Raw genomic sequence first — 13,634 nt, 5'->3', positions numbered from 1 at the left:
GGCTCAAGTAGTTGGTAAAGACCTGGTATGGCTTTGTAGCCCTTATTAAAAGCTGTTAAATCTCAGGTGTTCTTTTTCCCAGACCTTTTTTTTCTCTCCCAGTTCAGGTTCATGTTTAAAATCCAAAACATCCACTGTTTGAGAAAGTGTGTCTTTATTTGAAGTGATGATTTTGTTTGAAACCACTTTAATGACAACCTTTGCTATCTAATAATAATGAGACCAACCTATCATAATATATGCATACAATATGCCAGAACTGCACACATGATAAAGCGCAAAGTTTGACTTATAAAATCACATGGTAATCAAAATGTAAAGTCCATAGCTGTAAACGCATTTCATAACAGTTAACAGCAGAATAGCAGATTTCATTAGACTTTCACTGTCAAAATTCTTGGTAAAAAATTATGCTTTGATTAATGCTGCATCCGTGAAGTGCTAAGACTATTATGACTGCATGTCTAGAAAAGGCCATACAAAAATAGATAATCTTTCTTGGCATCGGAAGCAGATATAGGCTCTATGCTTGTTGGGGTACCAGTTTGCATAAAACTCTGTTACAGGTGTACAGTTTCATAGATACAAGTCCTTGTCATAGTCAAAGAAGCCATTAACACAGACAGGCCTCTTAGCGGTTTGCGTTTTCTTACTGTTACAACTTGTTTTACACATTCCCAGAACTACAAAGCTTTACTTCATCTAGCTTGCAAGGCAAACAAGGTGAGCAGATTTCCTCTGTTCCTCCCTCAGAAAAGTAGAGTGTACACTAGCCTGCTAACCCTGTGTACCTGACAAAGTCGTACACCAGCTCATCTGTTAGATACGAACGCATCTCCCTGTTAAGGTCCCCAGGGAAGGTTCACTTCCCCAAACACTTGATCTGTGTACCCTTGACATCTCGGCGGGCCCCGGCAGCTCTTGGATGCAGCACAATAGTGTCATCTTCCCTTGACTGCTGCTTGGCAAAATTAACAAACACCTGAGGAACATTAAAAAAAGAGAAAACGTTAATGAACCAAAATGTCAGGCTTGCCCTGGAGGGAAGTACAAGATGAATCATGAACAGTGTGACATTTGACACAAGATGGATGACATGAAAATATTCAGATGTTGTTGACTGAATGAGCTAAAGATATAATCTCACGATGAGAAAGGCATGAAAGCCCCAATGATCTAATTACAATGTATTTAACTGTATATATATAAGCTTCTTGTGCAATTTGACAGTTTTTCAATGCTGAAACCACTGAAACTCTACACCCCCCCCCCCCAAAAAAAAACAAGCGGATACAAGAACTCTTATTCAGTCTGTATAACATGCAGGTTTAGTCAGGAGGTCTCTTAGCTGGGGACCTGCACTGTTGCAATATCAAATTTGATTTTGCTGATTTGGATTGACTGTTCTAATTTGAATATTGTTTTATTCTGTCTCAGTGTAATCGAATGTGTTTCATTTATGATTATCTTGTGTATTTATTGCATTTTTTTTTTGGGATGGGGATTTTTTTTCACCCATTTTCTCCCCAATTGTACCTGGCCAATCGCCCCACTCTTCTGAGCTATCCCAGTCGCTGCTCCACCCCCTCAGCCGATCCAGGGGAGGGCTGCAGACCACCACATGTCTCCTCCAATACGTGAGGAGTTGCACGTGGGAGGATCACGCTATCCCCCCAGTTCCCCCTCCCCCCGAACAGGCTCCCCGACCGACCAGAGGAGGTGCTAGTGTAGCGACCAGGACACATCCCCACATCCGGCTTCCCACCCGCAGACACGGCCAATTGTGTCTGTAGGGACGCCCAACCAAGCCGGAGGTAACAAGGGGATTCGAACCGGGGATCCCCGTGTTGGTAGGCAACAGAATAGACCGCCACGCTACCCTGACGCCCTTTATTGCACATTCTAGTGTTTTTCTTGTGGACTTTATGGTGTCTTGATATATGGAGCACTGGACCAAATGAATTGCCCCATGTGGGATAACAGATTTGTTCTGAATCTGAAACTAGTCCTATTTTATATCCCATTCACTTCACTTATGTTTTTCTTTTCTCATTTACCTGATCAAGAGTAGTCTGAGTCACTGAATAGTCCTCTATGTTGAGCTTATCCTTGTTAGCCACGACCATCTGAAAAACCTTAGCCAGGGAGGAGGAGGAGATCTCATACTGTAGGGTGTTGTAGTGTTTCTCTCTTTGGACACAGCCAGGGAAGGTGGTCTCCATGAAGGCTTCAGCAGGGTTCAAGTTTGGGACACAACCCAACTTGGCTGCCCGAATCTTCATGGTCACCACATAACCATCACCAAACCTGGTGTTTCATTATGGAGAGAACAGGGTTATTCAAAATGGGTTATTTAGATACTATGCCAATTGGAGTTCATATTTTACTGTTTGCTGCAAGGATGCCACTTTGAAACAACTTATGAGTTTAGCAACGTAACCTCAGATACACTTTGTTTTAATGATAAACAGTACAGCACTTTATACTAACACCTCTGTTTTTCTACAAAATTGCTTACTTGTATTTGAGATGCTGAATTGTGCCCAGACACTTGAAGGAGCCGTTTACCATGATAGCTAAGCGGGTACACAAGGCCTCACATTCCTCCATACTGTGAAAGGACAACATGATTATAATGAAAGCTTGCACTTATATGTGAATGCACATGCACAAATCGCTTGCCTGTGTGATGTGAGGACCACAGCCCGTCTGTCCTGGATGACACTCATAATGGAGTTCCAGAGGAAGCGCCTAGAGTGGGGATCCATGCCTGTTGTGGGTTCATCCTGACGTGGCATATTGACAACAACGTGCTCATTAACACACAACATCATCTATATAAAGCCAGGACTGCCCACAGGGAAATGTCCCACACCTTTTAGTTTCTAATCATCTTCATCAAATCTGACAATGTTGCAGAGATTTTAAATGAAAGGTATAACCGATCTTTTAGCCCCTCCAAACTCCCCTAAATAAAGATTCAGCACTCATATTGGCCTCACCAGCAGCACCAGCGCTGGGCAGCCTATCATGGCAATGGCGGTGGAGAGTTTCCTCCGGTTTCCTCCGCTGTAGGTCCCAGCACTGCATCCCGCGTCCTCAGAGAGCCCCAGCTTCTGGATGGCCCATTCTGCCACCTGAAAAAGAGTGGAGGGCCAGTGGTTCCTGTCACATTACACCCAGACATGGGCTATGAACCTACCAGAGACCTCTTCACAAAGTACTAACTTCTTTTTCCATTGTTTACAATAGAAAGAGAGGTCTGCTTGCCCATTTGTTACAGCACTGGGAACTGTCAATATGATTTGAAAAGCTCATAGAACCAAGAACCAAAAATCCACATCTAATTAACCATTTCAACTAAAGCTTAAATGGCTTTAATCCTCATTTTTGAATAGCATGTCATGCGTCATATGAATTTTAAGTGATTCCCTTATGCATCATCTACTATATCTAAACAAGTGGTGCCTGTTGAAATATAGGGACTACTTGCTTAGGCCTTGGGTTTGCATTGACATAAAACCACAAACAGACTAGGAGTAGGCACTGTTCATGCCGACATCATCCCTGTTACTCCAGCACTGCTGGCCACAAATAATAAATTCTGATTTTCCATAAAAGATCCATCTCACCCTGCTGATTTCGTACTCCGGCACCCCTCTGAGACGGGCGTAGAGGTGAAGGTGTTCTCTGCCTGTAAGCAGCTCATCGATGGCATCAAACTGAGGGCAATAGCCCATGTTCTGGTGCACGTCAAGGATGTTGGTTAAAATACTGCCAGAACAAAATGGGGACAAATTAGATGACCTCAGATGGTTTGCTAACAGTTTGAGCCTAAACCTCTGAATGCTGACAGATGTGCAAAAAAGTTTCCACTTTTTGCAGCAACATGTCTCACCCACCTGTGACCAGTGACGGTGGCTTCTCCTGAGCTAACATCGATGTCTCCAGTCAACATCTTAAAGGTGGTGGTCTTCCCAGCTCCATTTATGCCGAGTAGACCGAAGCACTGCAGCGGACAAGAGGAGAAAAGAAGTTGAAAGATATGGTGAAAATTACATTTCTCTTTGTGTTTGGCCATAAAAAAAGTTTGTATGAAGAACAAACCTCTCCAGGTGACACCCCGACGCAAATTCTGTCAACTGCTGGAATTGTGCTTCCTGTGTATGTCTGAGAAGGAGATGAAAATAGCGAGATAGAAAGAAAACAAGGATGGGGAAAACAATTACAAAAAAATAAGCAATGTAGTTCAGCTAACGGCCAACCATAAGCTAATCAGGAAGATTGAAAATCTTTGCTTTTCCAGGCCTGCCTTAATTCTTAAATGGTCTCTGGTTGCACTTTGCAGCTAATATGCCATGGTAATACAATCACCATCACTAAGTTAGTTTCACTGTAAAAAAAAAGACAGCCATCATTTAGAAAACGTTACATCTTCACCAGTTCGATTCCTGCGATGTTAAAGTATATTATAATCACGTTTTAGCTAACAAACTATGTAGAAACATCTGGTGACAAAACGGTAATATTTGAGTTTGATCATGACAAAAAAAATCATTATGGAATTTCGGGCTTGGAATAAAATCCATTTAACTGTACCTTGGATAGGTCTTGTATGCACAAGATATCGTTGGTGTTACTGCCTTTGTAAATACGCTCTCTTTCCTGTAACACATCCACGTCCTCTTCTAGGATTGGAGGCTTTGGACCATCTGGTATCCTGTCAAGGAAGAAAAACTGAGTCTGTCCGTCACCAATCACTGTCTGAGACACTGAATCTGGGACGTAGTTCTGGAATAAAGATTTGTTGATTTATTTTTTCATATATAATAAGGGTGTTACTGGATTTATTGGATGTAAACAATATAGCTTTGATTGACAATTTCGAGGTTAGTATTTTAGCCTGGACTGTGTGTGTTTGGCTTGGATCAGACTAAACTTCTCATCTGCTTATTTGGGCTCGAGTTAGAGTTAACGTTTAATACAGCCTTGGGAAAAAGACAAGAATAATTTTTAAAAAAAAGTTTCAGTCTGCATCCTTTCAGTAACTCTCAGACAGACTTCCACTTCCTGAGCAACATTTTTTCAGATATTTACAGCTCCTTAGCTTCGCCCATAACACAGTCCCCATGTTTCCAGACCTACCTAATGATTCCATTTTAGATGCTTTCCTCGTGCCAGTTCCAACTCTGAAAGGCTCACTTTCATATATCTACAACCAAATTAATCTTCTACATGCAGAGTCAAACTCTATGAAGACCCTTTGGGAGGAGGCTCTGAGAGAGGTGATGTCAGAGGAAGATTGGGCCGATATTTTAGAACGTATACACAGGTCTACTATTTGTGCAAGACATGGTCTTACTCAGTGTAAAGTGGTACACCGTACTTACTACACTAAGGCTCAGCTGTCTTAAGATCTATGACGGTGTATCACCAGCCTGTGATAGGTGTCAGCGGTCTCCTGCAAACTTCATACAAATGTTCTGGCTCTGCCCGTCCTTACATAATTATTGGACAGAGATTTTTAATACCCTATCAGAGATAATTGGGGGAAAAGTAGAACCGAATGCTCTCAGTGCATTGTTTGGGGTCGTCTCCTCATTGCCTTCCCTCGCTACTTCCAAAAAAGACGTCTTTGTGTAATGTTTATGAAGTTGCTGTGCTTGAAATGCAGTGTCTAGTTCTAATTAACATCCCGTGATGTTTTGGGAAGGTACACTGGAGGTTACGTTTTGCAGTGTTTCCTTATTTCGCCAGGTTTGGTCGTCGGCCTGTAATCTGCTGATCTGATGTTGATTGCTAATGCCTTGTTCAGACCTGTGTGTGTGTGTGTGTGTGTGTGGGGGGGGGGTGTTGCCTGCGGTCGGCCATTACAATATCGGACATGGCTGCAGCAACATCGTGTCCGTGTGTTGTTTCTTTCTATCCCCCTTACAGGTAAGAACGATAGTTGTGATGTGTTTCACGGTGGGTGTATGTTTCCTATGCTATAAGGAACACGCAGGGAGTAAAATATCCGTGTCTGCAGTAACTTTAGCATCGGAACGTTGTTTGGCTAATCTGGAGCTGTAGCATGCTAGCTGTAGCATGCTAGCTCGCTGCGTTACGTCCGCAGCAGCGCAGTAGAAACGTAATGGCCGCCATTTAGTGAGGAAGCGTCTCATGACAAAGCGTGTTTGCTCTGCATTCATTCTACATGATATGGTTACAATAGTAATGCTAAAGTGTTGCAGTTTACGAAATATATCAGTTGAATGTGTGAATGCAAAAGTACTTTTATTCGTGTTTAAGTTTAATTGAGATTAAACTGTTCTTAGGGTTAAATGCATAACAGTAGTATCTAGTATTGGAATAATGCACACATGTTAAGCTGTTTATTTTAAAGGTGCAATAGGTAATTTTCTAAGTCCGTTCAAGGTGATGATTCAAAGTATTTTTCTAAGTCGATTTAAAGCTACTGTAAAGATATTCTGCTTATTCTGGTTAAATGTCTAATGCAGATATTTTTCTGATTTATATCCAATGTGTTTTCTGTGTTTAAGGTAACATAAAGACAATATTGGTATTTTTCATTGTGACAATTGGCAATGCTATATTTTTCTAATTGTGTACTTTCTTATAGGGACAATGCAATGTTTATTGAGAAGCTTTGTGAACATGTAAATATGAAAGTTTTGGAAAATGCATTACAATATCGGACTTGACTGCAGCAACATCGTGTCCGTGTGTTGTTTCTTTTTATCCCCCCTTACAGGGGCGTAACATTTGCTTTTGTCACCCTACCGGCTAGAAGATTAATATTGACCAATTGGAAATCAACTGTATCTCTCTCTCTCTCATACCCACCGGATAAGAGACATCTTTTGTTTTCTTAGCCTGGAAAAAAAACCATTTTATTAAGTCACTGTTAATGTTGTTTGTAGCATGGGTGATATGTTGCTTTACTGACTAATAGTGTCTACTACTGACCCGATTTATTATTAGCTAACTGGTGGTTTGTTTATTTATTTTTGTCTACGGTTATGGTTGTGTTATTTTAGTTCTCCCGGTCTTTGTAAGCTGTTTTGCTTTAGCAATATGTCAATTGTCACTTTTTTTTATAATGTCTTTTAACAAAGGGATTATATACCTTTTTACTTATCAATGCTCTGATGACACATTTGCATGTTCTTGCAAAACTCAATAAACAAAGTAAAAAGGTTTCAGTCAGACATAAAAAAAAAGTTCCTCACTGGTCTTTTAAAGTCCAGGTCAAGTCAGGCTCCACTCACCAGTGATCCATGAAGAAGCGATACTGGATGAGGATGTTGAAGAAGAAATAGACGAAGCCCTCGGCAGCCATGCACACTAGGTTCTTCCCCACAAAGTCCCAGCTGTATGGATCTCGACTGAACTCCTCACCTGGGTCCAACATGTTAACATGCTCACACTGAATACATACTTGCATAAAGACACATTCAATACAAGCACACCTCAACCTGCAGCCATCTTTTTTTGAAGTACTGTGTGGTGTGGTAATATGTAGTGTTAGGCAAAATGAGAGGTATAATCGCAGTAACCAGATCGATTTTAGTGAATTTTGATTTAAATCAAAATATCTGTATTTCATACTCTTTTCTTTTTTTTAAAGAAAGTTTTTATGTATAATGTATAAAAAAAGTTTTATATACACACACACACAAAACTTTCTAAATATATATCTCGAGGCCAGGGTAGAGGGATATGGTCTGAATGCTGTTAAATTAGACACTTGGTGACTTTTTCCCTCATTCCCCACCCTCACCTAAGTAAGGTTCTCTTGATTCAGCTGTTTTTAATCTAACAATTAATTGTATTCAAGTAAACAATACAAAGCAATTTAGTGCTAAAAATGTCTTATACATAACATACCAGTTGCCAAGAGAACTGTTTAATGTTAAATCTGCTGTCTTTCTTTGTCCACTTGCAGGCAGTTTCTATAACTACTACATCTCTTGTGGGATCATCCTCATGGTCGCCAGCGTCTTCCTGTTCATGGGAATGGGCATCAACTACCACCTGCTTGACCGTGAGAAGAAAGAAGAGAAGCGAGAGAGGGAGGAGCCCAAGGAGGAGTGCGAATCCATGATAGCCCCTCCTCCACCCTCAGTAGAAGAAGAGAGCAGCACATGTTGCCCTGTGACAGTCTGCCATGAACCCACATTGACAGAGTAATTCAGCCTCATTTCAGTGAGGGGAAGGTTTATCCCCAGCTTCCATACAGAACAGAATTTTGTGCACGAACATGTCCATGTCGTTCTCCTGTCAAGTAACTGGCCTCTCGCGTGTATACATTTGAGAAAAAAACAAAACAAAACTAGACTATATAGTGACACAGGATGCTAGATCTGGAGAATGGTGCTGTTTTGATGTCCTTAAACCACACGGGTCTGGCAAGGCTTAGCAGGGATCTCCAAGCCACTTTCTCGGACACAGCAAGCTGGGATACCAGCCAGGCAAGACTCGTCCACATGGACAGGCATGCCCTGTGCACAGATTTGCTGGACGTGGTGCCAGGCGGGGCGGGACATGACATAGTAAATATCTGGCCTTTGGAAGCCACTAAAGGTAGAGGAAGCAGCCACAGTGTAAGCGGCCATATTCTCAAACACCAGCCAGTCTCCCACCTGCAGATCAGGCAAGCTACACTGCTCAGCAATGCGGTCGCGGCCGTCACATGTTAGGCCCCAGCTACTGCAGGGGTACATTACTTCATCTGGCTTTGGCTTCTTGTGTAAAGTTGGAAGACCGTGAGCGTGGTCATAGAGAATACAGTTGAAGGACCCGTAAACTCCATCATTGACATAGTACATCAGGGTCCTGTCATTGGTCCCACCGTCTTCCTCATCAGGTTCTGACTGCTCATTCAGGATGACCTTCTTGGTAATCATGTTGACCACCAGTGTGTAAGCAGAGGCCACATAGTAGCGGCCTAGCTCAGCAATGATCCTCACACCGCAGTCAGCTGAAAAGTACTTGTCCAGTGCCATGTTGATTACTACTGCAATCTCCTCAAATTTAAGTTTGACATCATCTGAACCAGGGTATCCACTGCCAATGTCCAACAAGTTCATGTTAAAGCCCAGTTCATCCCCTATATCAAAGACACAGCGGGCATCGGAGATGGCCTGCGTGAAGGTTTCAGGGTCAGTGCTGCCATTGCCTACATGGAAAATGACTCCAATCACATCTAGCCCCAGTTCCTTGGCTTGCTCGAGCAGACCCCGGCATGCCTTGAGGGGGGCCCCAAACTTCACACTCAGACAGTACATCGCCTTTGAATCATCTGTGGCAATTTGGAGCACCAACTTGGCATTGTCATGACAGCGGGCAACGTTCATGAGTTCCACTTCGCTATCAAAGGTCATTATTCGGACAACGTGGGTGGAAGCATATTTGATCTGAGATACTTCCTTGCAAGGATTTGCATATATGATTCTGCTTGGATCTACTCCTAGAGATTGAACCAGCTGGATCTCCATCTTGCTTGCACAGTCAAAGCCAGCCCCTAGGGAAGCCAAGGTCATAACCACAGCCCGGCTGTCATTGCATTTGACGGCATAGAAGGGAGTGACACGAGGCATGGTCCTCATCCATCGCAAATGCTTTAGCACATCCCCCAAGTCACATACATAGAAGGCATCCCTGTCATCCGTCATGGATGACTCGATCTTCTGCTCAACTATGTCCCGGGCAGAGAAGCCCTCCTCCAGGAAAGAGAAGTCAAACTCAGCAGAGGTGAGAGTGTTCATGGTCACAGGAAAACCTTTAGATAGGCCACAAAGAATTGGATATGAAAGTGATGAAATGCTGTGTAGCTTTTATCACGTGCAGAGCAGCCAAGGGGGCTCACCAGTAAAGTTAAACCCTTTCAAATAAGGCTCAAGGCCCGGGCCTGCTGAGTAGCCAGTGTGTGCTTTCCTAATGTGATTATTCAGCTCCGTTGTTTTACCGGAAGTGATGGGGGGGGGGTGGTTTGTGTCGCTCGCTTGCTTCGGCTGTCATTCCTCACATGGCCGAAGTAGATGTGGATGAAAGATGAGTGCCTCCTTCTGTCTGCCCAGCCGTGCCGTGCGCCTTCACAAATTGACGTCGTCGGGAGCGCTGGCGGCAACTCATCTGTATTTCATACTTTTACTTATGTTCAAAGCCACAGTTAAGCGGCCATATTCTCAAACACCAGCCAGTCTCCCACCTGCAGATCAGGCAAGCTACACTGCTCAGCAATGCGGTCGCGGCCGTCGCATGTTAGGCCCCAGATACTGCAGGGGTACATAACTTCATCTAGCTTTGGCTTCTTGTGTAAAGTTGGAAGACAGTGAGCGTGGTCATAGAGAGTACAGTTGAAGGAACCGTAAACTCCATCATTGACATAGTACAGCAGGGTCCTGTCATTGGTCCCATCGTCTTCATCAGGTGCTGACTGCTCATTCAGGATGACTTTCTTGGCAATGATGTTGACCAGCAGTGTGTAAGCAGAGGTCACATAGTAGCGGCCTGGCTCAGCAACGATCCTCACACCGCAGTCAGCCGAAAAGTACTTGTCCAGTGCCATGTTGATTACTACTGCAATCTCCTCAAATTTAAGTTTGACATCATCAGAACCAGGGGTTTGTGTCGCTTGCTTGCTTCGGCTGTCATTCCTCACATACCCGAAGTAGATGTGGATGAAAGATGAGCGTCTCCTCCCGGTGCGCTCCTTCCGTCTGCCCAGCCGCGCCGTGCGCCTTTGCAAATTGACATCGTCGGGAGCGCTGGCAGCAACTCGTCTGTATTTCATACTTTTACTTGCGTTCAAAATACCATATTTAAGAATCCAGCCAAGGTTCATCACATTGAACTAAATAGTAATGTAAAATATATCAAACCAAAACTAGTTTTTAAATAATACTCCCCCATAAATATTTTAGACCCCATTTTGTGAGTAAATTTAAGTAATAGATTCTTGTTATCACGACACAGCAAAATTTTGTATAACAATATCCAAATTCCTTTACAAGGTCGATCTAATCTAACCCAGGTATCTGTATATGTGTGATCTGGACTTACCAAAGCGAGCATAGACTTCAGTTATGGCCTGGTTCATGGCCATATCTATGAGGCCTCGGCCCAGGCAGTAGTGTGGGAAGATGAGCAGTAGGGTCTTTAAGAGCTGGTTACATTTGTACAGAGCCTGAATAAGACAAAACACACAAAAAGTTTCAGAAGGGATTGTTGGGTGTTCAGAGAATGGACTAGGTGACAGATGTCATTCAGTTGTCTAAACATGACCCATAGTACACAAAAATGATACCAAGCATCTTCTCCACTTCCCTCCTTTCCATTCTGGTGACAGTGCATGTTAAGAGCACTTCACTCCAGGACGGCAAAGTGGAGGCGTCATGTTGCAAATAAGTGATCTGAGAAAAATGAAATCCAACTTGAGCTTTCAGATATAAGGTCTTTGCTCATACCGTGGTGCTCTCAAACAGGTCTAGAATGAAAGTGATGGCACTGCTGTTGATGCCGATGTAGAGATTGATGCAGGACAAGGAGACGTAGGCCGTGCTCGGGATGCTGAACACGTAGGACATGGGGTACATCATTGGTGTTACCGACCAACTGGAAAGAAGACACATCCATAATCATATGCATGTGCAGGGCCGCTGACACCGGGGGAACACCGGGTCAGGACCTAAGGTGGACATCCAACATAGACACAATCATCAAAAAGGCCCAGCAGAGGATGTACTTTCTCTGCCACCTAAAGAAATTCAATCTGCCGCAGGAACTGTTGATTCAGTTCTACACTGCAGTAACCCAGTCTGTCCTCTGCACATCCACCACTGTCCGGTTTGGATCGCCGCCAAACAAGACAGGGACAGACTGCAACGGACAGTTGGAAGATCATCTTGCCCTTGGGTGCCACAAGGCACATATACACACAAGTGGGAGTTGGCAGGACAAACATGCTAAACATAGACTTGAGAACCAACTAAATGAACACATTTCTTCTACAATGATTTCCCTTCATTTAAACTGATGGTCATGAGCCTTATCCAAATGATTTGATCACCAACACCAAATGACAAGATTCATATCCCCAAACCTCCTCTTAGAGTTGAAACTAGAACGTTGTGATGTTTTGGGCTTTTAAATCTTAGTGTAAGTGTCCAGTCAAAGTGTCTTCAGCCTAAATGCTGAACTCCTGACCTGCTCACTTATTAGGCTATAAAGGAGATAAGAATGCCATTTAAGCCACAATTTCAAACTGTAATGTGCATAGTGGTTATAAAACATTGCATTTCATTATTGACAATGAATATTAAAGAGTCTACTGTTTACATTTCTTGTGTAAAAACATATCCTTTCTTTTGCAGTGGACACACTGAAGAGGGATTTATTGATTGATAATGTAAATACTAACATTAATGCATGCTTTAGTCTGATTATATTACATGTATATTTGATGCATGTATTTTATACCACATTTGTGCTTGCTAGCTTGAGCCAAGCAGTGAACTTGATTAAGGGTAATATATGATGATGATGATGATAGCTAGAATGGGTTGTGATGGTAGAAAACAGTGGCTAAAAACAACATGGCTAGCGGGAGGCGTCCGGGTAACATGGCGGTCTATTCCGTTGCCTACCGACACAGGGATCGGAAGCTCAAATCCCTGTGTTGCCTCCAGCTTGGTCAGGCGTCCCTACAGACACAATTGGCCGTGTCTGTGGGTGGGAAGACGGATTTGGGTATGTGTCCTGGTCGCTGCACTAGCACCTCCTCTGGTTGATCGGGGCGCCTGTTCGGGGGTGAGGGTATAGCGTGAGCCTCCCATGTGTTACATTTCCCTGGCGAAACTCCTCACTGTCAGGTGAAAAGCGGCTGGCGACTCCACATGTATCGGAGGAGACGTGTGGTAGTCTGCAGCCCTCCCCAGAGCAGCAGAGGGGGTGCAGCAGCGACCGGGACGGCTCGGAAGAGTGGGGTAATTGGCCCAGTACAATTGGGGAGAAAGGGGGGGGGCATGGTCAGTTGGGATGGTTTGTGTGGATTTGTAAGATGCATTATAATGATAATATGACATCTAATGCAGTATGTGCTGTTATTTGTGCGCAGGCATTCTGTAGTGTAACTAATGAATCTACGGTTTGAAATAAAAAAAGGTTAATTTCAAGAGTCTGTTCATACCCAATTTCCCGTCGGGGATGAATAAAGTATTCTGATTGGATAACAATATCTGTTTAGATTCAGGTCCCTTGAATATGATTATAATAGAAAAAAAGAGGACAAAAATCCTACCCATAGAGCATTAGAAGGGCCACCAGAGGTTGGATGTTTGCTGGTGAGGTGTAGCACTTCTTATCAAAGTAAATGAAGATGGCCACCACCATTGCCGCACTGATGGAGTAATTCACCTGGAGACAGAAGAGTCAGAAACGGGGTCAGAAACGATATGAGCTCAAAGCTTATTGCTGTTGTCTGGCGAACACCACAGATCTGCAGAAGCTGTGTTGTTAAAGAACATGCCATTTTCTAATTTACACCCAACCAGTTTTAAAATTGCACAGTGGGGTTTTAACAACATGTACGTCTTATGAAACATGATATATCAACAACAACATCCATTTAA

At 43.2% G+C, this 13,634-nt stretch overlaps 2 protein-coding genes across 2 annotated transcripts in view; both read right to left on the bottom strand.

The window, feature by feature from the left end:
• Positions 1-162: 162 nt before the first annotated feature.
• The window catches only part of LOC130129717 (retinal-specific phospholipid-transporting ATPase ABCA4-like), a 64,389-nt gene continuing 50,917 nt past the window's right edge, over positions 163-13,634 (bottom strand). Inside the window, exons 39-51 of the mRNA XM_056299318.1 lie at positions 13,304-13,419; positions 11,472-11,619; positions 11,068-11,191; positions 7,272-7,401; positions 4,600-4,720; positions 4,108-4,170; positions 3,903-4,009; positions 3,633-3,774; positions 3,003-3,137; positions 2,683-2,786; positions 2,519-2,611; positions 2,058-2,307; positions 163-982 (exon numbers count right to left, since the gene is read on the bottom strand). Of these exons, the coding sequence (XP_056155293.1) occupies positions 863-982; positions 2,058-2,307; positions 2,519-2,611; positions 2,683-2,786; positions 3,003-3,137; positions 3,633-3,774; positions 3,903-4,009; positions 4,108-4,170; positions 4,600-4,720; positions 7,272-7,401; positions 11,068-11,191; positions 11,472-11,619; positions 13,304-13,419 (1,653 nt within the window). The 3' untranslated portion in view covers positions 163-862. The remainder of the gene's footprint in view (positions 983-2,057; positions 2,308-2,518; positions 2,612-2,682; positions 2,787-3,002; positions 3,138-3,632; positions 3,775-3,902; positions 4,010-4,107; positions 4,171-4,599; positions 4,721-7,271; positions 7,402-11,067; positions 11,192-11,471; positions 11,620-13,303; positions 13,420-13,634) is intronic.
• LOC130129719 (ornithine decarboxylase 1-like) lies at positions 8,394-9,892 on the bottom strand. Its single transcript, XM_056299324.1, has one exon. It carries the CDS (start codon positions 9,768-9,770, stop codon positions 8,394-8,396), a length of 1,377 nt encoding a protein of 458 aa, XP_056155299.1. The 5' UTR covers positions 9,771-9,892.

Source organism: Lampris incognitus, chromosome 19 (genome assembly GCF_029633865.1).
Source record: "Lampris incognitus isolate fLamInc1 chromosome 19, fLamInc1.hap2, whole genome shotgun sequence".
Classification (NCBI taxonomy): domain Eukaryota; kingdom Metazoa; phylum Chordata; class Actinopteri; order Lampriformes; family Lampridae; genus Lampris; species Lampris incognitus.
Note: the sequence above shows the minus strand (reverse complement) of the source record. Positions and strands in the feature narration are given on the sequence as shown.